Genomic DNA, 24,599 nt, shown 5'->3' with positions numbered 1-24,599 from the left:
TTGAACTCAACAACCCCAAGATCAAGAGTCACATGCTCTACTGACTGAACCAGCCAGGCGCCCCTAACATGTATATTTGGTTTAGCAACATTTGAGAGTATTCTTCCTAACTTCTAAGACCTTAGAATGCTTCTCTGATCTTCATATTTCCAGTTTCTTGTTATTTTCTGATGTTTTAGTTTTACTTTTTTCTAAGCAATTTATGCCACCCCACCCACTGCCGTGGTCTTTCTCCTTTGTTTTAGAGTTAGAACTTTATTTGGATTTATCCATCTATTCTTTCCTTTTGTATTAATTTCCTTCTTACCAAAAACATCATTAGTAGTTCTTTCAGCAGCAATCTGTGGTTGATAGATTCCCCCAAACTTTATCTAAAAATGTATTTATTCATCCATGCTCTGATAATCTAGTTAAATCAAATTATGCCGTGATCTTCTGGATTCTGTTATTTCTTTAGTTTTGGAAAATTTTCAGCAAGCATCTCTTTGAATTTCGCCTCTCCTCCGTTCTTTCTGTTGTCTCCTTCTGGAACTTCTTTTTAGATTTATGTGAGATTTTTTAACCCCTTTCATGTTTGCTGTCGCTTTATCTCTATGTGTCTGGGTAATGATCTTAGATTTATCTTCCAGGTCACTAACTGTGTCTTTGACTGTGTCTAATCTGCTGCTTAATCTGTTTGACTTTTTCATTTCACTGACTATTTTTCATTTCTAGAGGTTGTTTGTGGCCTTTTTCCTTTTTTTTTTTTTTTTAAAGATTTTATTTATTTATTTGACAGAGAGATAGAGAGAGAGCACAAGTAGGCAGAGAGGCAGGCAGAGGGAGAGGGAGAAGCAGACTCTCCACTGAGCAGGGAGCCCGACGCGGGGCTCGATCCCAGGACCCTGGGATCATGACCTGAGCCGAAGGCAGCCGCCTAACTGACTGAGCCACCCAGGCGCCCCTCCTTTTTTTTTCTTCCCGAATTTTTATTTAAATTCTATTAGTTTAATACATAGTGTAATATTGGCTTCAGGAGTAGAATTTAGTGATTCATCACTTACATACAACACCCAGTGCTCATCACAAATGCCCTCCTTAATGCCCATCACCCACTTAGCCCATCCCCCACCTACCTCCCTCCATCAGCCTTTCTCTGTTTGTTCTCTGTAGTTAAGGGTCTCTTATGGTTTGCTACCCTCTTTCTCTCTCTTTTTTACTACCCTCTTCTCTCTCATATGTTCATCTGTTTGTTTCCTAAATTCCACATTAAGTGAAATATGGTATTTGTCTTTCTCTGACTGACTTACTTTGCTTAGCATATCCACTCTAGCTCCATCCAAATCATTGCAAAAGGCAAGATTTCATTCTTTTTGATGGCTGAGTAATATTCCATTTGTGTGTGTGTGTGTGTGTGTGTGTGTGTGTGTGTGTGTGTGTACACACATACGTATATATATACCACAGCTTCTTTATCCATTCAGTAGTCGACGGACACTTGGGTTCTTTCCATAGTTTGGCTATTGTTGATAATGCTGCTTTAAACATCAGGGTGCATGTACCCCCTTCGAATCTGTATTTTTGTATCCTTTGGGTAAATACCTACTAGTGCAATTTGCTGGATTGTAGGGCAGTTCTACCTTTTTGAGGAACTTCCATTCTGTTTTCCAGAGTGACTGCACCAGTTTGCATTCCCAGCAACAGTGTAAGAGGGTTCCCCTTTCTTTGCATCCTCCCCAACATCTGTTGTTTCCTGTGTTAGTTTTAGCCATTCTGACAGGTGTGGGGGTGGTATCTCAATGTGGTTTGATTTGTATTTTCCTGATGGTGAGTGATGTTGAGCATCTTTTCATGTGTCTGTTAGCCATCTGGATGTCTTCTTTGGAAAAATGTCTATTCATGTCTTCTGCCCATTTCTTAACTGGATGAATTATTTGTTTTTTGGGTGTTGAGTTTTATAAGTTCATTATAGTTTTTAGATACTAACCCTTTATCATATACACCATTTGCAAATATCTTTTCCTATTCTGTAAGCTACCTTTTAGTTTAAGTTTGGGGGGCTCTTTCTGGGCCACTGATTCTCATGGTAGATCATTTTCTTTTTTGGTCATACTTTTCTGTTGAGAGCTTCTCTTCATTGAGGTTTTTTCTGTATGGATCCCATAGTAATAGCTCCCTGGTAGTGGAAGTGGGTTGACAGAGCCGTTTGCATTTGCTTCTGCCAGGCACTCCAAGGAAATCACTAGCCTGGGATAATTGTCATAATAATTTCTCACCCTGAGGTTCTCTCTCTGCCCTTACAATATAAATTTTGATCACTCAGATGTGTTATAAGTTGGATTTCAGTTTCTCGGGAAATCTGTTCTGATCCCTGCTTCATAATATAATATTGAATAGTACCACAAATGTGTATCTTGTTTTATAATTTCAGCATAAATATAAACCATCATTTAGTCATTAGAGAATATTGAATTTAGTCATTAGGGAGAAAATCTTGAGTATTAATTTTAAGAAATGCTACTTTTAAATAAAATCACAAATTCGAACAAATTTCTAAGTAATGCCACTTGAGACACATTGTTGGTAGATGGTTGGAGTTTAGAAATGAAGGGAAGTATATTATTCTTCATCTTCCTTTGCCTTGTCCTTCATTCTTACTGCAGTCCTGCCTCCAGTTTTTCTTCTCTTTGTGTCCCACTCAAAAAATAACAGCCCACATCCTCATCTTCTTTTAGGAGAATGAACAAACCCTAACATAGAATTCTTATATTTTGGAAATAGAGGGATAAAACTGCAGTTCAGATAAATAAGCCAAATTGATTAAAGCTTGACAAAACAAGCTTGATAGGAAAGTAACAAAGACACAGCCAGTTTTCAACCAGGAACATGTTTATCTCCAAAAACACCTCTCTGCAGTCACAGAATATATATTAAAATGGGAGGAAGGTTAATTTATGCCCTAGTATTTATTTTTTCCAATAAATAAGAAAGGAGAATTACAGAGGGAAGCATCTATGGATTATAACAGTGTCAGATTTTGTTGGGAAAAATTATCTACTATTTAAGGTTAGTTTTTAAGTACTTGAGCCTAACAGCCTTTCCCACTCCATACCATAATTCTGGTTCTAGAATACATTACTAGATTGAATGGCCCAAATATACCTTAATATGCCATAGCCTTTTTCTTATTTTTTAGATTCATCTGACTGTTCAGCATTAACCTAATCTGTTTAATCTACTTGAGTTTTACATTTTAATAACTAGTTTTCATTTTTAAAGGTTGTTAATTGTACTTTTCTAAATCCACCTGTTTTCTCATGGTAAAATCATCCCACGCTGACTTTTTATAGAAGTAGATACAGGTATCTTCACTTCCAGTTCAGTGTACTAAAAAAGAGGCCTGCATTGTCCAAGGATTAATCACAAGAACATACACTGATTTTTATGGCTTAATAAAGTTTCCCAAGCAGTTTATCATTCATGCTACAAGATTGATTGCATAATTTCTTTCTTTAAAAATCTTAGGAAAATAAGGACACCCGGGTGTCAGTTAAGCATCCAACTCTTGATTTCAGCTCAGATCATGATCCTCAGGGTCGTGAGATCGAGGTCCATGTCATGCTCTGCGCTGAGCATGGAGCCTGCTTAAGATTCTCTCCCTCTCCCTCTGCCCCTCCCTACCCTGTGCTCGCTCTCTCTCTTTCTAAAAAAAACAAAAACAAATCTTAGGAAAATATTTTCATAAAATATAAGTGATTTCTCTAAGTGGTATCATTTTTACTTTGTGATTTGAACAATTTAATACTAACGTTTCACAATTTGGAGAGCCTGGGTAGCTCAGTTGGTTAAGTGTCCAACTCTTTTTTTTTTTTTTTAAGATTTTATTTATTTATTTGACAGAGAGAGACACAGCGAGAGAGGGAACACAAGCAGGGGGAGTGGGAGAGGGAGAAGCAGGCTTCCGCGGAGCAGAGAGCCCTATGCAGGGCTCAATCCCTGGACCCGGGGATCATGACCCGAGCCGAAGGCAGACGCTTAACGACTGAGCCACCCAGGCGCCCCAAGTGTCCAACTCTTGATTTTGGCTAGGGTCATGATCTTGGGGTCTTGCGATTGAGCCCCACATTGGGCTCTGTGCTGAGTGTGGAACCTACTTAATATTCTCTCTCTCCCTCTGTCTCCTCTCCTCCCCCACCCCTGCTCACATGGTTGCATTCTTTCTCTCTTAAAAAAAAAAATTAACAATTTAATGTTAACATTCATGTGGATTGAAATCAGTCTGTTTTATTTGTTGCATACATCAGAATGGATTTAGCTTAACCCACATTCCCTTTTGAAATGTCTATAAAGTGTTCATATTAGAATACCTTATGCAGAGTCCAAACACGTCAGGCTTCTTATCCTTTCAGAGGGTCAGATGTGAATTAAATAATAGTTAGTAGATTAGTTGACTAGACTACTACCTATTACTTTAGAGAAGTAATAGGCTACTAAAAATACTGTCCTTAGCCATAAAGTGAGTTTATCTGAACACTTTTTAAAAAATATTTTAAACAAGTAGCAACATTTGTCTGCTTGAATAATTAAAATAATTTTCAAGTTAAAAATTTTGAAATTGTAAACATTTATACTCAGAATAGTTTGTTTTAAGGTATCTTGACATGCTCTTGTTTGTAGCAGAAATATTTACTTGTTTTGTTTTACCAAGGCTGCTTAAAGGTTAATTGACTAAAGTGGGTGGGTCCTCATGTTTACTAATATGTGTTGCAGCTCTGTTGGTACACCAGAAGGCCAGAATGGAACGACTTCAAAGAGAACTTGAGATTCAAAAGAAAAAGCTGGATAAACTAAAATCTGAGGTCAATGAAATGGAAAATAATCTAACTAGAAGGCGCCTGAAAAGATCAAATTCCATATCCCAAATACCTTCAGTAAGTCTTTCTATAACTCTTGTGACCTCTGTGCTTGAACATGAGAATAGGCAGTCTGTCATAAGTGTAAAAGGTTGATCTGGTTTTCTAGAAATGCTCTTAATTCACACTTGTTTCTTTGCCCTTACCCTCCCCTGCCAAACTCCACTCTTTCTTAACTAATGACAAGAGAATTCAACGTAGATCCTTCTCACACGGAATTATTTTTCAGCTCGAAGAAATGCAGCAGTTGAGAAGTTGTAATAGACAACTCCAGATTGACATTGACTGCTTAACCAAAGAAATTGATCTTTTTCAAGCCCGAGGTAAAGTTCAGTGCATTTTCAACTGAAATCATTGTATTAATTTATCAACTCTTTTCCTGTGGCTGAAAACAAACTTATCAGTTATAATCTTATTGTCTCAGATTTGACTTTGGAGCCAGAAAGTACTAAAAAACTATTGGGTTTTTCTCCCTGCCCCCTCTTCCAGAAGAAACTATGTATTTGGTTTATGAATAATTTGATAAAATTTGTATTATTCAAACCTGCTTTAGTTTCGTGTTAAGGAAAGACAATGATTAGTATGGCTGTATTGTCAGAAGTATTGCTGTAATATATTAGTAGCATGTATAATATCTATAATATTTGTTATAATATTTAATAAGGTTAAAATATAGGTACTCATGTCTTTTTCCTATTTCCCTTCTTTCCTTTTACCTTTCAAGAATCATGCTTTTAAGATCATAGTTAAAAAGACATCCCCACCCTAATGGCACTATCTTAATTGATAAAATAGAGAAGGGAATAAAAATATGGCTTATACATTTTTAGAACAATGATAGTTTATTAGGAAGCTTGAGCTATTAGTGATAAGCAGTACTTGGTTATTGTAGCAAAACATCTTGACAATTTAATTCAGTTCCACAGACAACTAAAAGGAAATTTTATAACTTAAACCTAATTCTGAAGTTAGGGAAATAATGAAATACATGAAATAGAAAAGACAGGATAAGAGAAGGAAGCCAACAAAAAAGAAGTCCTTAATTACCCTTTTAAGTGTGTGCCGAAAATCCATCAAACTGAAAGATTATAATGTTGTATTTTCTTTTAAAACCTTAATAAATCATGTATCTTGAAACATTCACTGAAGATGCCATAGTTTAAAAGTATTGGTCTAGCAACTACAGTTCTTGAACTTGTTCCTTTTGTCATCTGAACCATTATATTAAATTAGTGCAAGGTTTTTAATACTTATTTGGGGCCAAGGTATTTAGTTGCTAAAGACCATGTTTGATCATTTGAAATTATATTTTAAATTGTTAAATTTTAAGTTATTTTAACTTGTCACATAGAACAGTGGTCTAGTTGTAATTCTGTTACTGTGTTACTAACAGTTTAATTTGACCTCTTCCTCCATTTACCACTTAGACTTCTGTTGTGAGTACTGTATTATACCTACCTCAGCTGTTTTGACATCTTTACATGTAATTTAAGATTAGAGGTGCAAAATAAATAAAAGCATTTCTTCTATTTATACTGTGATCTTTTTTAGAAAGAAAATATTTGCTTTTTAAAAAATAAAATTAAATATTTTTGAGCTATAAACATTGATATATTTACTTTTTATATATTTCAGGACCACATTTTAATCCCAGCGCTATTCATAACTTTTATGACAATATTGGATTTGTAGGTCCTGTGCCACCAAAACCCAAAGGTTAGTGTACTCATTAAGTGTGAAAACCATTACATTTTAAAAAGCAAGATTTTAGAAAATTTTGTTTTTAGCAACCTTCCACTCTAGAAGTGCTTCAAACTTTGGCATTCGTGGATGAATTCATTAGGAAGATAGTTGCTTATTTTCACTTACATGCTGGGGATGGGGGAGGATGCAAAAGTCTAATGTACTTAGCTCTTTAAAAGTAATATGCATGTCCTTAGGATTCATTATATACTCCTAAAATAGCAAGTCTTAGGAAAAAATGATCAGGTGCAAAAATTTGTACTCCTTAAAATTTAGGTAACTGATGAGAACAATACCTTAGGAAAATTTATTTTTCGTGAGCATTCTGTTTAATTTATGCAAATTCTGTATAATCACAATACTCTGAATTTCAAACGAATGATTTTTGAAAATTATTACCTACTATCATTTTATATCATTGATAATCAGATTTGTATGCACGTGAAACTAAGGTATGTCAAAATATGTGTGTGGATTTTTTTACTCTAGGAATTAAAATATAGAGAGAAATGAGAACAAGAAAGAATAGGTATGTTACTAACTCTTTGGTTCGTTAAAAGACTTTGCACAGTCTCAGTATCCTTTTCTCCTCATTCCCTCATTTTTGTTTAAATATAAAGTGATTAGGACTAACTGTATCTTCATGGGTTGGTTGGTTTGTTTGTTTTTTAATTTAAATGTTCCTAAACATAGTTAGCTGGAATGCAGTGAACTATTATTACAGCAGAGCCAAAGTGAGATTAGGGCATTTGTCACAGTAAGCAGTGGTTAAAATACTGGATGCCATTTGGATGTTAATTGAGTAAAGGAATAAAGAAAACAATGGCATAGCCTAGCTCCTTAAAATAAGCAAAGTGGGTATTTCCAGACTCTGAATGAGTTGCTTTAATATAACCTTTTCAGTCTCTCAAAAACTAGAATTTTTCTTATAAAAAGATTCCTGTTTTACTTCAGCATAATCCAGTACTTATGTGTTGAGTGTAGGAAGGAGTATATAGATGGAGGGTAGGTGGAGAATAGATGAAATAAGATTGGTCTTGACAATTTGAAGCAGGATAAGAACATGAGGGTTTATTTTACTATTCTCTCTGTATAAATTTGAAATTTTTCATGGAGATAAAAAGTAAGGAAAGGTAGAACAGTAGAACGCACAGATGGAAGCCTTTCCTTAAATTTAGTGTGTCAAGGGAAGGGATCCAAGATGGTGTCATAGGAAGAACCTAAACCCACCTCTTCCCATGGACATACCATATCTACACCTACATATAGAGCAATTCCTCCTGAAGCACTGAGGGCTGATTGAACAGCTTTTGCACAACAAAGGATAGAAGGACCACATAGAGATTGGAAGGAGAGATGGAGACACAGTAACCATGGGACCCCCACCCCCTACACTGTGAACTGCAGAGGGGAGAGAGAACATTGAGGGACCCATGCACAGATTTGCCCACCCCCCCAAAAAAGCTGTGATTTAAAGGGCAACTAGTGGGGTGCCGGGGTGGCTCAGTCAGTTAAGCGTCTGCCTTCAGTTCGGTCATGGTCCTGGGGTCCTGGGATTGAGCTCCACACTGGGCTCCCTGCTCAGTGAGGAGTCGTCTTCTCCCTCTCCCTCTGCCCCACCCCTACTCTGTCTCTCTCAAATAAATAAATAAAAATCTTTTTAAAAAATAAAATAAAGGGCAACTAGAATATAAGTGAAGAAAACCCATATACCAACTCTAGGGCATCTACCAAATGGTGGGAAAACTGCTGGAACTCTCTCTAGGGTCAGAAGTGCAAAGCGCTATGTTTACCTTCTCCCACCTCCTTGATAGCATAAATGGGAGCAGAGTCTAGCCACTGTAGCCAGCCTGCCTTCTCAGCAAGAATTGCGCCTCTTCCCCTCCGTCAGCTCCAGCCATTCTTCCAAAACAGCCCCCTGCACCTGTGCCCACCTGAGCTCCGGCCATCCCAGCAAGGTGGCCCACAGTGCAGTGCACACTAGTGCATGCTCAGCCTATACCCACTACAGCTCCAGCCATCCTACCAGGGCATCCCTGCATGGCGTACCCTAGGACTCAGCTCACACTTGTTACAGCTACCACCAGCCAGCCAGAGCTGCCAGGCACATGTAGTCTATACAGGGACATTCCTACACAGAGCCTCTCCTTCATGACTGGGAGAGGTAGCTCTGTTGCCTAATTCATAGAAACAAATACAGAAAGTCAAACAAAATGAGACAGAGGAATGTGCTCCAAACAAACAAAAAAATTCAGAAAAAGAACTAAATGAAACAGAAATAAACAATCTACTTGATAAAGAATTCAAAGTAATGGTCATAAAGATGCTCATCAAACTTGAGAGACGAGTGGGTGAGTTCAGTGAAACTTAAGAGATATAAAATATAAAAAGAATCAGAGCTGAAGAATACAATTAGTGAAATGAAAAATACACTAGAGGGAATCAGCAGCAGATTAGAGGATGCAGAAGAACGGATCAACCATCTAGAGCCAGGGTAATGGAAAGCACCCAAGCTGAACAGCAAAAAGAAAAAGGAATGTTAAAAAATGAGGATAGGTTGGGGCGCCTGGGTGGCTCAGTCGTTAAGCGTCTGCCTTCGGCTCAGGTCATGATCCCAGGGTCCTGGGATCGAGCCCCGCATCAGGCTCCCTGCTCGGCAGGGAGCCTGCTTCTCCCTCTCCTACTCCCCCTGCTTGTGTTCCCTCTCTATGTCTCTCGCTGTCAAATAAAATCTTTAAAAAAAAAAAAAAAAAATGAGGATAGGTTAAGGGATCTCTGGGACATTAAGAATAATAACATTCACGTTACAGAGGTCTCAGAAGGAGGAGAGAGAAAGAAAGGGGCAGAAACTTACTTTAAGAGATGATAGTTGAAAACTTTCCTAACCTGGGAAAGGAAACATACATCCAGGTTCAGGAAGCACAGAGAGTTCCAAATAAAATGAGCCCAGATAGGACCACACCAAGATAGAATGTCAAAGATTAAAGATAGACAATCTTAAAAAGTAGTAAGAGAACAGGAACTAGTTATATATAAGGAAGAACCCCATGAGACTGTCAGCTGATTTTGGGACAGAAACTGCAGCCAGAAGGGAGTGGCATGATATATTCAAAGTGCGAGAGGAAAAAACCTACAACCAACATACTACTTGGCAAGATTATCATTTAGAATTGGAGAGCTAGAGTTTCCCAGCCAAACAAAAGTTAGAGTTCATCACCACTAATCCAGCCTCATAAGAAATGTTAAAGGGACAAGAAAAGGCCATAACTAGAAATAAGAAAATAATGAAATGAAAAAATTTCCCAGGTGAGAGCAAACATATGGTAAAGATAGTTGATCAATTGCTTATAAAGCTTAGTATGAAGGTTAAAAGACAAAAGTAGTAAAATCAGCTATATCTAAAAAAAAAAAATTAGTTAAGGGACTCACAAAATAAAAAGACATAAAATATGACATATACATAAAACATAGAGGAGAAAGTAAAAATGTAGTGCTTTTAGAATGTGTTTTTACTGCAGTGATCATCAACTTCATATGGACTGCTGTATACTTAGGGTGTTACATATGAACTTCATGGTAACCACCAACCAAAAACCTATAATAGATACACAAAAAATAAAGAGAAAGGAATCTAAGCATACCGTTAAAGAAAGTCATCAGCACAAGAAAGGAACACAGAAGAACTACAGAAACAACCAGAAAACAACAAAATGGCAATAAGTACATACCTATCTACTGATACTTTACTTTAAATGTAAATGGTCTGGGCGCCTGGGTGGCTCAGTCGGTTAAGCATCTGCCTTCGGCTCAGGTCATGATCCCAGGGTCCTGGGATCAAGCCACATATTGGACTCCCTGCTCAGTGGGGAGTCTGCTTCTCCCTCTCCCTCTCCCTCTGTGTGCTTGCCCTCGCTCACTCTCTCTCAAATAATAAATCTTAAAAAAAAAAAAAAAATTTAAATGTAAATGGTCTGAATCCTCCCGTCAAAAGAGATAGGGTGACTGGATGGTAAAATAGCAAGGCCTATTTATATGCTCCCTACGAGAGACTCACTTCAGACCTAAAGATACTGACTGAAAAGAAAGGGATGGAAAAAGACATGCAAATAGAAGCAAACAAACTGGGTAGTACTTATATCAGACAAAGTAGACTTTAAAACAAAGACTGTAACGAGACAAAAAAGGGCATTACATAATGATAAAGAGATCAACAAAAGGATATTACAATTGTAGATATTTATGCACCCAACAAAGGAGGACCTAAATATATGAAGCAAATATTAACAGACATAAAGAGAAAAATTGACGGTAATACAATAATAGTAGGGAACTTTAACAGTACACTTATATCAATGGAGAGATCTTCCACACAGAAAAAAAAGGAAACAGTGGCTTATGAGCAACCCATTAGAATACATGGACTTAACAGATAAATAGAGAACATTTCATCCAAAAACAGCAGAATATATATTGTCAAGTACACATGGGACATTCTCCAGGATAGATCACATGTTAGGCCACAGAACAAGTCTCAATGAACTTAAGAAGACTGAAATCATGTCAAGCATCTTTCCAACCACAATGCTATAAAACTAGAAGTCATTACAAGGGAACAATTGGGAAAAAACACAAATATGTGGAGGCTGAACAACATACTAAACAACCCAATGCATCAATGAAGAAATCACAGAGGAAAAACCTGGAGACAAATGAAAATGGAAGCACAGGTTCAAATTCTTTTGAATGCAGCAAAAGCAGTACTAAGAGGGAAGTTTATCGTGATAGAGGCCTACCTCAAGAAACAAGAAAAATCTCAGATAATCTAACTTTACACCTACAAGAACTAGAAAAAGAACAAATCCCAAAGTTAGTGGAAGAAAGGAAATAATAAAGATCAGAGTAGAAATAAACAAAATAGAGTCTAAGAAAAATAGAAAAGAGCAATGAAACCAAGATCTAGTTCTTTGAAAACATAAGCAAAATTGATAAACCTTTAACCAGACACATCAGGAAAAAAGAGAGGGCTCAAATAAATAAAATCAGAAATGAAAGAGAAGTAACAACCAACACTACAGAAATACAAAGGATTATGAAAAGCTTTATGCCAGGATTTCAACAACCTAGAAGAAATGGATAAATTCCTAGAAATAAACACTATTCCAGGACTGAATCAGGAAGAAACAGAAAACCTGAACAGACCGATTACTAGTAACAAAGTTGAATCCAGAATCAAAAAACTCTTAACAAACCAAAGTCCAGGACCAGATGGCTCCACAGGTGAATTCTGCCACACATTTAAAGAAGAGTTAGTATCCTTCTCAAACTATTCCAAAAAATAAGAGGAAGGAAAACTTCCAAATTTATTCTACAGGGCCAGCATTACCCTGATAAACAAAACCAGACAAAGACACTACAAAAAAAAGAAAATTACAGGCCAGTATCCCAAATGAACATAGATGCAAAAAATCTTCAACAAAATATTAGCAAATGCAATTCAACAATACACTCATTCGCCACAATCAAGTGGGATTTATTCCAGGGATGCAAGGATGGTTTAATATCTACAAATCAATCAGCATGATACACCACATTAACAATGTGATGCAGAAAAAGCATTTGACAAAACTCAACATCTCTTCATGATAAAAACTCAACAAAGTGGGTTTGTAGGGAACATACCTCAACAAAATAAAGGCCATATATGACAGACCGGTAGCTAGCATTATAATCATTGGTGAAAAACTGAAAGCTTTTCCTCTAAGATCAGGAGCAAGACAAGGATGCCCACTTTTGCCATTTTCATTCAACATTTATTCAACTGGTAGTTCCTAGCTGCAACAATCAGACAAGAAAAAGGAAAGTATCCAAATTGATAAAGAAAGAGTAAAACTGTCACTATTTGCAGATGACATGATACTATATATAGAAAACCCTGAAGATTCCACCAAAAAAAACTATTAGAACTAATAAATGAATTCAGTGAAGTTGAATTTTATTATATATACAAAATTAATATGCAGTAGTCTGTTGCATTTCTATACACTAACAACAGTGTAGGAGAAGAGAAATTAAGAGAACAATCCCATTCATAGTTGCATCAAAGAAAACTAAAATACCTGTGAATAAATTTAACCAAGGAGGAAAAAATACCTGTACTCTGAAAACTATAAGACATTGATGAAAGAAATTGAAGACAACATAAACAAATGGAAAGATATACCATGCTCATGAATTGGAAGAATTGATACTGTTAACTGTCTATACTACCAAAGCAATCAATTACATTGAGATTCAATGTAGTCCCTACCAAAATACCATGGTATTTTTCACAGAACTAGAATAAGCCTAAAATTTGCATGGAACCCAAAAGACCCCAAATAGCCAAAGCAACCTTGAGAAAGGACAAAGCTGGAAGTATCACAATCCCAGATTTCAAGATATGGTACTGGCACAAAAATAGACACATAGACCAATGAAACAGAATAGAGTGCCCATCAATTAATTTACAACAAAGGCAAGAATATACAATGGAGAAAAAAAAAACAGTCTCTTCAATAAATTGAGAATATTAGACTGCTACAGGCAAAAGAATGGAACTGGACCATTTATATCATACACAAAAATAAGCTCAAAATGGATTAAAGACCTATATGTAAGACCTGAAACCATAAAACTCTTAAAACACAGGCAGTCATCTCTTGGACATTGGCCTTAGGGACATTTTTCTAGATATGTCTCCTCAGGCAAGGAAAACAAAAGCAATTATCAAACTAAAAAGCTTTTGCACAGCAAGGAAATCATCAACGAAACAAACAGGCAACTACTGAATGGGAGAAGATATTCACAAACGATATATCTGATAAGAGATTAATATTTTAAATATATAAAGAACTCATACAACTCAACACCAAAAAAACCCCCAAATAATCCAATTTTTAAATGGGCAGAGGACCTGAATAGACATTTTTCCAGCGAAGACATGCAGATGGCGACACATGAAAAGATGCTCAGTATCACTCATCATGAGGGAAATGTCAGTCTCAAAACTACAATGAGATATCACCTCACACCAGTCAGAGTGGCTAGTATCAAAAAGACAAATAAAAATTTTAAACTTAATTAAAAAAAAGACAAGGAATAACAAGTATTGATGAGGATATGGAGAAAAAGGGAATCCTTGTGTACTGTTTGTGGGAATTTAAATTTGTGTAGCTGCTATGGAAAACAGTATGGAAGTTCCTAAAAAATTAGAAATCCCACACAGTCCAGTAATTCCACTGCTGGGTATTTACCCAAAGAAAATGAAAACACTAGCTTGAAAAGATACATGCATGCCTGTGTTTATTGCAGCATTATTTACAATAACCAAAACACGGAAGCAACCTAAGTGTCCATTGATGAATGAATAAAGAAGATGTGGGGTGTGTGTGCACGCAATGGAATATTATTCAGCCATAATGAAGAATGAAATCTTGCCATTCTTAACAGCATGGATGAACCTAGACAGTATTATGCTAAGTGAAATAAGAGAGATAATATACCATATGATTTCACTTACATGTGGAATCAAAAAAACACAAACACAACAAAACAGATGCAAACTAATAAATGCAGAGAACAAACTAATGGTCACTGGGGTGGGAAGAGATGAGCAAAATAGGTGAAGGGGATTAAGCAGTACAGACTTCCAGTTATAAAATAGGTAAGTCACAGGGATGAAAGGTACAGCATAGGGTATATAGTCAATATTATAATAACTGTACGGTGACATAGTAACTACATCGTGGTGAGCATTGTATAATGTATAAAATTGTTGAATCACTCTGCAGTACACCTGAAACTAATATAACATTGTATGTCAACTATACTTCAATTTAAAAAGTTTATAACATGTCAAATATGAAATATGGCAATTATTACCCAAAAAAAGGGAAAAAAGAAAAAATCTATTAAAAATTTCCTCACAAAAGATAGAAGCTTTTGTGTGCTTCTATCTATTTATGCTATTTTGGAGAAATAGAGAATCAAACATTTTTGCCTTCAGCTAAAATAGAGAATTATTAGTTTCATTTATAGAGATTTATTTAGTTAGAAAAAATTTTGCAGTTTTGCTTTACACTGCAGTGTTTTGTTTTGTTTTGTTTTGTTTTGTTTTTAACAGCTAAAATTAGTGTGGAAATCACAAGCCATCCTTTGCAGTCTAACTTCCTCTTTAAATTCTGGTTTCCAAATACTTCTAATAAAAAGATTTGTAAGTTTAAGTACCAAATGCAATTGTGCAGATATAAGAAAACCATTGGAGATTTTTCATTAAAAAAAAAAAATGTAGGTCCCCTATTGATTACCTTAGATACTACTTAAATAACGAAGAAGGTGCTAGTATTTAATAATAGATTAAAGTGTTAATACAAATAGTCCACTTTCCTAAAAACATTTGTAGTTAAAAAGGATAGATGAAGTTTTTTAAATGTGTCAGGTGGGAATGTTTTCTAACACTTAAGTGAGACCAAAATTCTATTAAGTAGGATGGATCCCCAGATTAAAACAATCATTCGATAAAATGTTTCACAAGTATGAAGTGTAAAATCATTTTATATGGTAAAAAATCAAAATTTTAACTTTTTTTTTTTTTTTAAGATTTTATTTATTTGACAGAGAGACACAGTGAGAGAGGGAACACAAGCAGGAGGAGTGGGAGAGGGAGAAGCAGGCTTCCCGCCGAGCAGGGTGCCTGATGCAGGGCTCGATCCCAGGACCCTGGGACCACAACCCGAGCCGAAGGCAGACGCTTAACAACTGAGCCACCCAGGCGCCCCTTTAACTATTTATTTTAATGTGGTTTAAGAAATATTACCTAGTATTGTCAGATCCTCGATTTTTCAAATATTTTAACTTACATAAGCCTTAGATATTTTTAAATTACTCAATTTAAAAAGAAAATTTATTACTCAATTATATTACCCAATTAAAGAAAGTATTTGTTCTATAAATAGCATTCTCAAGTTGCTCTTGAATGTGGCAAAAAGTGTCATGATGCCTAAAAATTGTGACCAATGCCTAAAGTTGATAGTTTTGCAATAAAGTGTTCCTTAAGACTAATCAGTAAATAAGATGCTGCTAAAGGGGGGCAGAACCGACTGGGTGGCTCTGTCGGTTAAGCGTCTGCCTTCAGTTCAGGTCGTTGATTTCCGGGTCCTGGGATCGAGCACCAAGAGCCCCAAGTTGGGCTTCCTGCTCAACGGGGAGTCTCCTTCTCTCTCTCCCACCCCCCCAGTTGTGTGCACATGCACACGTGCTCTTTCTCTCAAATAAAATCTTTAAAATATATATTTTAAAAAATAAAGAGGGCAGAATACCAAACATCACTTAATTATTTTAGATTTGTTATAAAAGCTTGATTTCCTCTATTTTGCCTACTAGATACAGTAAGTTTATCTTTTAAATTATCAGAAAAGATACCATTTAGTTACCAACTCAGTAGAGTAGGTGGAATTTGCAAATTAGTATACAGTGTTTTAACATAGTTTGAATCTTTATATTGTAAACCTTGACAAGAGACCTCCAACAATGCATGCTCCTTTTACTTTAAGCCTCCCCAAACTAATTTGTAGGAATATTATCCTAAATTTCTAATGGGATCCCCCCTCAAAAAAAAGTAGTTTCATAAATGTAATTTCATCTTAGACACAGCCTTGAAGGAATGTAATTATTCCTTATATTTAATATACATTAATCCTTTCAAACACTCTAGAACATTGGCCTCTTAAGGCTGCAGTGGCTTCACTTTATAGGAGAGTTTAGACCTGAAGGGTATGTGGGTTTATCTAAGATCACAGAACAGAGAAGTCATGAGTGAGCAGCAGAGCCAGCTCCGGAACTCCATTCTCTCAGCCCTCAATCTAGTGTTCTTTCTAAGTGTTCTGTAATAAATACAGTTTTAAAATAAACTGAGAAATAAAGAGTGGTAGAATCTTTACACTGATTTGCTTCTCCAAATCTATTGTTGATATATAGTTAAGGTTTTTAGAAATTAGCTCATCTTTCTATTTTTATTTGTGGTGTTCACGGCTTACATTTTTAGCAAACAGGGAACATTTGACAAAAATGTCCATTCCTGGTAGAAAACAGAAATATAAGTACTTCTTCAGTGGGGAACGCAAATCTAAGTTTAATGAGACACAGGCTCACTGTCAGTATGGCGGTAGGACACCTTTCCACAGTCCTGCGGTGACATTACGGGAATCTTTGCTGTTGGGTCCCCTATGAATTGATTTCCCTTTTCTCCTGTTCTCAACTGGAGAAAATGACGCTCTCTTCCCCCTAAAGGAGACAGTGAGGTGACGCCATCGTGTCCGTGTTGGTGTTCCCCAGCAGAGAAGCACCGGCTTGCTAGAGGTGGGGGGACCCGAGCGCGCGTGTCATTTGGTTAACAGGCTGCTCCGTGCTGTGCAGTCCAGATGGTGCTTCACATTGCCAGTCATTTATGACTTTGCCATTTTTTTTTTGCTTCTAAGACAATTCGTTTGCTTCCTTACAGATCAAAGGTCCACCGTCAAAACACCAAAGACTCAAGACACAGAAGATGATGAGGGGGCTCAGTGGAATTGTACCGCCTGTACTTTTTTGAACCATCCAGCCTTAATCCGCTGTGAACAGTGTGAGATGCCAAGGCATTTCTGAGCCAAAAGGCCCTGTAGCTCTAAAACCACATTGGAAGTTCAAGAAATGAGTCTGTCATCAGGGGAAAAGTTTCACTGCTACATAGGATTTTGTCAAATTGAAGGTGTGACGAGATGGTGTTGTGCTAATGTTAAATGTCAGCCCACAGAGCTAATGATACCTCAGTCTAATGTCATGGGCAGTTGAAATTCATCACATGAAAGGGAATCTGCTGAGAGACCCGGTTGCCTGCTGCCTAACCACGTACAGTGTTACCAGTAGCCCGTTGTGGATAACTCTCAATATACTAATGCCTAGGTGTGCCCAGGACCTTTTCCCCCTCATGTCACTACTGAATTTTGACAGGAGGAAGGAATAGAACGATGGCTTTTTTTTTTAAAGCTTTCGGTGAAACACTACAAACATGAAGAAAAGGAACAAGATGTAACTATTTAAAAACTGTTTGCTGCCGCATGGTGCCAATGGATAGGGGAAGAACTTCATGAATCTGTGGTACTCGTGGCCTCGTCTTTGTCTTCCCTGAAACGTCTCCACTCTGTGAAGCCAGCATGTGGGGTGTAAAGATGACAAGGAAAGCAGCATGCATTGTCTGTACAAACGTGCAGTGAGATATCCCAAAGCTTTTCCTACTGTACAGATCTCTCGAGTCTGCTTTCAGTGATTTCTTTTCTTTATTATTTTCTTATATTTCTATATGTATAGTGTAATAGTCTTTTGTTAACTAATTTTCTTTTCTCCTTTTAGTGATTAAGCACGATCATGTCCCTTTTTAAGCCTTACCTGAAAGAAGCAATGCCTTAAAATAAAAAAGCATTAATGAAATGAAACTGTGCACAAAATAACTTTCCTCTACTTACGCTGTACTCTGCCCTCATGAGTGCCGATGTTCTGTGAAGACGTGGGGATGCTGCACACTGACTTGCAGGAAATGTACTACAAGACTTGCGTCTCTCTAAGTCACACTATATCTGCCGACTTCAGCAGTGGGTCGCACAGCACGCTGATCTTCCACAGGGAAGCTTAAAACGAAAGGTATTTTTAACCCACTGACAGAGCAACAAGGTTAAGCTTGCTTCATCTGCCTGGTGTCCCACAGAACTGTCACAAGAGATTACTATGGGGAAAGTACAGTTTTCAAAACCAGCCACAGCAGCAGAACCTACAGCCCTGGTGTGGGGAGAAGCGTAAACGCTTTACTGTCGGGGCAGTCCATTTCTAAACCTGACTTGGTGGCAGTATCATGTGTATTTATAAAACGAGGCTAGTCATATTTAGGACAACTGAAGGAAAGCTGGAAAAAAGAAAAACAAGCAAACTTGAACACTGAAGCAACCTCAAGCATCTCTTTATTTTGATGATATATTTTTATAAGGAAAATAAATATTCAGATGATCGGGAATGTATATAACTAAATGAAATCAAGAAAAAGAAATAACAGTATGCATTTAAAAAACAGAATTATGAAATTATATATCAGTGCTTAGAATGGGGCTAAGGGAAGTGCTGAAATATAGCAAAAGGTAGGAGATAATGTTGACTGTCACCCATTGTAAATGTCTGCAAATGGATATTTTTTAAATAAGCAGGATTATTACAGGTGATCTATATGAATGTCAAAGCCTTGACTTCTAGGCTTTGCATCTTGTATATGGGAAGAAGTATGACAATCCTAGTTAATTAGACCATAGACCCAAAGCCCTTACATTTGATGCATTTTGTTTTAAAACTAGGCCTTGTTTTTCAGCTTCATCTGCAGTTCTATGTGAAGATTGATAAATCAGTTTTTACTTGTTTTATTAATAAAACGTAATTTGGATATCTTGAGTTGATGGTTTTGTGATTTAGCTGGGTAAACTATCTTTGTAACAGATAAGTTATTTATAAAAATTAAAAAACTTATATTCTAATGTGGATTTTGTGACTTGTTTTTAAAGTTTGTGGGATAGAAGACAATTTATACCCCAGCAGCACATTTGATAGCTAATTGAAATCAGAGAAAACTCATTCTTCTCTAGAGTCTTCTCGTGACATCATGGCATTCAGCTGCATTTCTTGGATTATTTTTCTCAGTTCCCCCAAGCTTTTTAACTAATGAAAGAGAGCGACCGTGTTTCAAACTGAGCCAAAAATGATGAATGTTGCTTTTTCATAGTTACTGCTTTTCCTTTAGTTTCTTTTGGGGGTTTTAAAGTTTACCTCGTTGAAAACAGGATATCTTGGGCCATTTGGCCTGGGGAGTCATTCAGTTAAGATCTGTTTTATTCCATGTGTAGGTGCTGGGGATCTCAGTGGTGCTTCTCTTGGAGAGAACCTTTATATTAAGAATTTTCAAAAAACATCACTCAGCTTTTCTGAGCTTGAAAATGGCAAAGTAGCATTCACTGATTTCTTTAACTGTGGAAAGCCCTGCCTTGCCTCTGTTGGTCTTTTAAACTTAGTGGGACAGAAATATTCTTTGCCAAGGAATATGAGGCTGGTGGTCTGGAAACCACCTTCAGGAATTATTGCACTAAAATAGAATTACAGGTACGAAGAACCTCAGAACGATTAGACTTCTGTTTCTCATCACTAATTATCCTTGGGTGCTGACATTCTCTATATTTAAAGGTGAGGTGGGCAATTAGCAGTTCATGTAACCTGGACTTCTCAGGAAAACTTTTATATTAACAGAACAGTGGCCAGTATTGCTATTATAACTAATACGTCCTACAAAGATGCATGTTGTATTGCAGATTTTTGTGGGAAATACGAAAATTAATTTTTCTTTTAAAATTTCCACTTTTTTAAATGACTGATCTAGATCAATCTGTAGCCTAATATTAATTGACTTTATATTAGAGAATTGAAATTGTGCAGAAAATCAAATCCATGGACAGTCAAAACCGTATTAGCTGTTAGCTTCAAACGTATTTCAATTGAAGCGTTATAAATAGCAGACTTCACTGACATTTCATCAATTACCTCTATCCCAGCTGAATGTTGATGGGACAGTCCAGTGAGCGTTGATGGGACCGTCCAGTGAGCAATGATGGGTTTAAGAAGTGAGTGGTGTAAGGTGTAATAATGTCCAGTCCATGAGTAATTGAAGTCGGCTGAATTGCCTTAGAAAAGACTGTTGGATCTGTAGTGGCACCAAGGGCCATTCCAGATTTAGTATCTTCATGCTGGGTATTAGCATAGTTTCCCTTACAATATTACAAAATACTTACATTTCTCTGACAAATGAACATATTTTTGGCTCCAGTTTTTAGAAGCTACAATTATTATAGCCATATTATTTGAAGATGAAATGGTTTAGGGCTGCATTTTAATTTTTATTACTTCCATCTGAAAATAAGGCAACTTGAGAGAAAAGACTTTTAAAGAAAACAGAATTTTGTAGCTTTATATTTGTTAAAGTGGGATTCCCCCACCCTACCCCAGTGTGTTTTGGTAGTTTTGTTTTGTTTTGTTTTAAGGGAGTGTAATCATACAAAAATGCTTGGTAATGCATTGTCTTTGCAACTATAAATTTTTTCCTATATTATATGTTCAAAAATAGAACTGCCATGTTACATTATAATAGTTCACTGACTTGCCTAGTTATTTAGAAAGTTTGTGAAAGCACTTGCATTTTTTTAATTAATTTTTTAAATTCCAGTGGAGTTAACATATGGTGTTATATTAGTTTCAGATGTATAATACAGTGATTCATCAATTCTATACTCAATGTGTTTGCATTTTTAACACCCTGGCACCTTGTTCCCTAGATAGACCACTCAAATCGTTAAGAATCAGGACAGTTGAAGTCCAATTCGGGCATCTCCCTAGATTTACCCTGTAACCCTAGATTAGTTCTTTGCTTTTATTTCTCGGCCTTGTTAAATGAAGATAATTATATTAATTATGTTCAACCCGCCTCACTGTGGCACTGAATGTGAAACTAGCTGAGCCAACCCCTTCTCACTAGGAATTTTATTGTCCTTAAACTGGGTTATGTTTTTGAATGAATGGGCTTTGATGCATTTTTCTCAACAGTATCAGTAAATGAAACGGTAAGTTTGCAATTATTTCTCTGAATTGGGCTAGGGACATCTCAGTGGATCAGAATTTGGTATTTCAGTCACTGCGATTAAATCCTTGCCTTTTAATGTCAAAAGGTTAGTTGCTTTGCAAAGATTATAAAATTATCAAAGGCTGACCTGAAGATCAGGTGTGTTTATATTTCTGTTGTATGTCCAGCTATCCAAAGAATGTACATTTTATGATGGAGTATAACAAATTATTTCTCCAGGAAAATAAATAATTTCTTCAAAGACACCTCTCAAATTTTTTTTTAATCTCCCAATTGAAGCAGAGGGATATGGGAGAATATTTTTTCCTGAGAAAACTGGTCAAGAGGGGCACCTGGGTGGCTCAGTCGGTTAAGCATCTGCCTTCGACTCAGGTCATGATCTCCAGGTCCTGGGATCGAGCCCGCCATTGGGCTCCCTGCTCAGCGGGGAGCCTGCTTCTCCCTCTCTCACTCCCCCTGCTTGTGTTCCTCTCTTCACTGTGTCTCTCTCTGTTAAATAAAATCTTAAAAAAAAAAAAAAATGGTCAAGAGAAGAAGGAAAAAAGAAAATTAAATGCAAACAGTGTAATAACCCTCTCCTCCCCTTTAGCAAGAAAGGTGAGAAGGCAGCCTTCTGACTAAAGGAGTAATAGCAGAGACCAAGACTTCCCGTGTGATGCACACCATGAAACAAGCGTACATTTTATACAATTCGGCTTGGAGCCTAATGATGACTACCTTTTTGGCTTTTAATAGAATTATTTCACAAGCCCACATGCTGAAGAACCAGATACGTATCACAGAACAGTCTAGACATTCTTAGAAGGCCACTAACCTAAGCAACCAAGCTCTACTAGGCGACTGAATGAGAAGCAAGCCGTGCAACCTCATTGCAGTGAATAATAGGTATTCTTTGTTAAGATCGTGAAGTATCCCAAAGTATATTTAATATCAAATGGCAAGAACATACAGCTAAGTTTCTGAACCTTGCCACTTGTATTTCTCTCTCCACCACAACCTCTCTCTCCTGCCGTTCATAACCATTAATAACCTACAGTTAAATGCAATGGGTTCACATTACATGAAACAAATGGCCCCCACATTCTAAGGCAAGTGAAATAAAGAATAAGGAGGACTCGCTGAAAACTTTAGACCAACTGTCATTTTTTTTTCTCTGAGCATCTGTGCTGTGGAATCTACATTTGCTGCAGTGCGGAGATCTTGAGACCCCCTTGGAGTTGTACAAGGCTCTCATTTTCATAGCATTTTGACAGACTCATCCATCCACAAGTAAAAGGATTTCGTTACTGTAATGAGTCTCACTGATTCCTCGTTCTCAGTTTTCTACAGGCATGACGCTGAGAAAGAAATGCCCTGTCATTCTCAAAAAGTGCAGTTTAGTAACATTTCGGCCTCGTCTTCTCTAGACAGAATAACTACTTCCAGCCGTTCCTCGTTCCTCATACACGTTCACATAGCGGCGAGCCTCCTCTAACCATGTTTTATGAATTACGGTGGGACATGGGACCTTTGGCATCCTGATGCACGTAGGGAGCGGGCTTCATACTTGTCTCCTGGCACTTGCACGTCCTGTGCTTTCGCGGATGTGTTGGGGGCACACGGGAGGTTTCCTACCGTGGTACTCAGCACAGCACCCTGCGTGCGCATGTCAGAGTGATTCCACGGAACCTCGCTGACCTTGAGACGATGCTCTCCAGTCACTCCCTCTGCTCTTTGCTCTTGTTGTCTGTTTTCAACCCATCAGTGCTTGTATCTCCTGACTGTTGACTTTACATTGTTTTTATAGAACCATTTTTTGTAATGGTTCTATAAAAACTTAAATTAACGTAAACTTTTATTAACCTTAATTTCTCTTTCAGTGTTAACAATCCATCCTAAATCAGTCCTTCTCTACGTATCTGGGCATTTTTTCCAGTAGGTTTGTCCCTCACTCACCAGAGGGCTGAGCAGAATGGCCGTGCTGATTCTCGCCTCAGGACCAACCGTGGTTCACGCCCGTGGGGTCAGGACATCTCGGCACACCGTTGAGTGGCCAAGACCGCATTTTCCTAGCCACACACAAGTAACTACCTCACATTCCACTTCTCGGTTTCTCCAACAATCAATCAAATTGATCTGACGGGACCTGCTGCTTCAGCAGATAAATCGGATGCTCTGCATCTTAGATACGACAACACGCGCTTGCTACATGAGGCACGCTCCGCAGTGCTTCACAGATGTGAGCTCGTGGGATCCTCAGAAGAGCCCAAGTGGTGGATGTCACGGTATCCCCATTCCACAGACAAGGGCCTGAGGCAGAGGAGGGTAAGTGACTTGCCCAGGGTCACACAGCGGGTAAGACGCGGGACCAGAAGTCCACATCGGGCAGTCTCACTCCGGTCCTGCTTCCAACGAAATTGATGTTTATTCCTACTTATTCCAACGTGGCTACAGTGAGTGATGAGTTCTCAGTCTCTGGAATCGTCTTCCTATTTTAGGAGACACTCTACCTTTCTCCCTCCTTTGCCAGTCTTCCTAATCTTACTCGGACGGGGGAGGCCAAGGTCTCCCTCCGTGTTCACCTCCGTGCAGCCCGCTCCCAACGTGGACGCGGCATGCACCAGACGCACAGTAAGTTTTAAGTTCACCTTATACATTCAGCGACCTGGGGTAACTTCATTTTTCTGTTACTTCCCTCAAACGCTTCTCAGGAGCACATTCCTGCCACCGGCCAGGTGGCGTGTCACACAAGGGAGGGAAAGCCGCCACCTTGGAGCTTACCAAGAGGAAACAGGTGCGCACGCACGGTCAGTCCTCACTGTTCTCGGATTCTGTGGCTTGTGAATTTGCCTGCTCGCTAGAGCCGTTCGTGCACGTGGGCGGGGCGGGCAACATCCGGGGCCTGCCCCTCGCGTTCCGGGCTGACGTCAGACCACGTGCCAACGCTCCGCCTTCCTGCTTCAGCTTTTCCGGCTGTGAACGAGGGTCCGTGTTTACGGTCTAGTCAGTGCCGCGCTTTCCGCATCGGTGTGCTGCTTGTGGGCGGTTTGGCTGTTGAAAACGGTCCCCAAGCCCCGCGCCGAGGTGCTGTGTAGTGCTCCCAAGGGCGAGCCCGCTGCCATGTGTCTTCCGGGGAACATGCGCTTTGTTCAGCCCGAGTCCTAGTGTCGTGGCCTGTGAGTCCAGTGTTGGTGAATCAATAATCTTTTTTAAACAGAAACACATATAAAGCAAGGTCATGTATCGACTGG

General features: G+C 38.0%; 1 protein-coding gene across 8 annotated transcripts in view; it reads left to right on the top strand.

Moving 5' to 3' along the window:
* TAB2 (TGF-beta activated kinase 1 (MAP3K7) binding protein 2) overlaps positions 1 to 19,131 on the top strand; it is a 92,890-nt gene extending 73,759 nt beyond the window's left edge. For 6 of the 8 annotated variants that reach the window (XM_078054588.1, XM_036075042.2, XM_078054587.1 and 3 more), the window contains 4 exons: positions 4,750 to 4,910; positions 5,122 to 5,215; positions 6,528 to 6,608; positions 17,173 to 19,131. In XM_078054588.1, the coding sequence (XP_077910714.1) occupies positions 4,750 to 4,910; positions 5,122 to 5,215; positions 6,528 to 6,608; positions 17,173 to 17,315 (479 nt within the window). In that variant the 3' untranslated portion in view covers positions 17,316 to 19,131. The remainder of the gene's footprint in view (positions 1 to 4,749; positions 4,911 to 5,121; positions 5,216 to 6,527; positions 6,609 to 17,172) is intronic. The other 2 variants (XM_078054591.1, XM_078054590.1) reach the window with 2 other exon arrangements.
* Positions 19,132 to 24,599: the final 5,468 nt, after the last annotated feature.

Source organism: Halichoerus grypus, chromosome 9 (genome assembly GCF_964656455.1).
Source record: "Halichoerus grypus chromosome 9, mHalGry1.hap1.1, whole genome shotgun sequence".
Classification (NCBI taxonomy): Eukaryota; Metazoa; Chordata; class Mammalia; order Carnivora; family Phocidae; genus Halichoerus; species Halichoerus grypus.
Note: the sequence above shows the minus strand (reverse complement) of the source record. Positions and strands in the feature narration are given on the sequence as shown.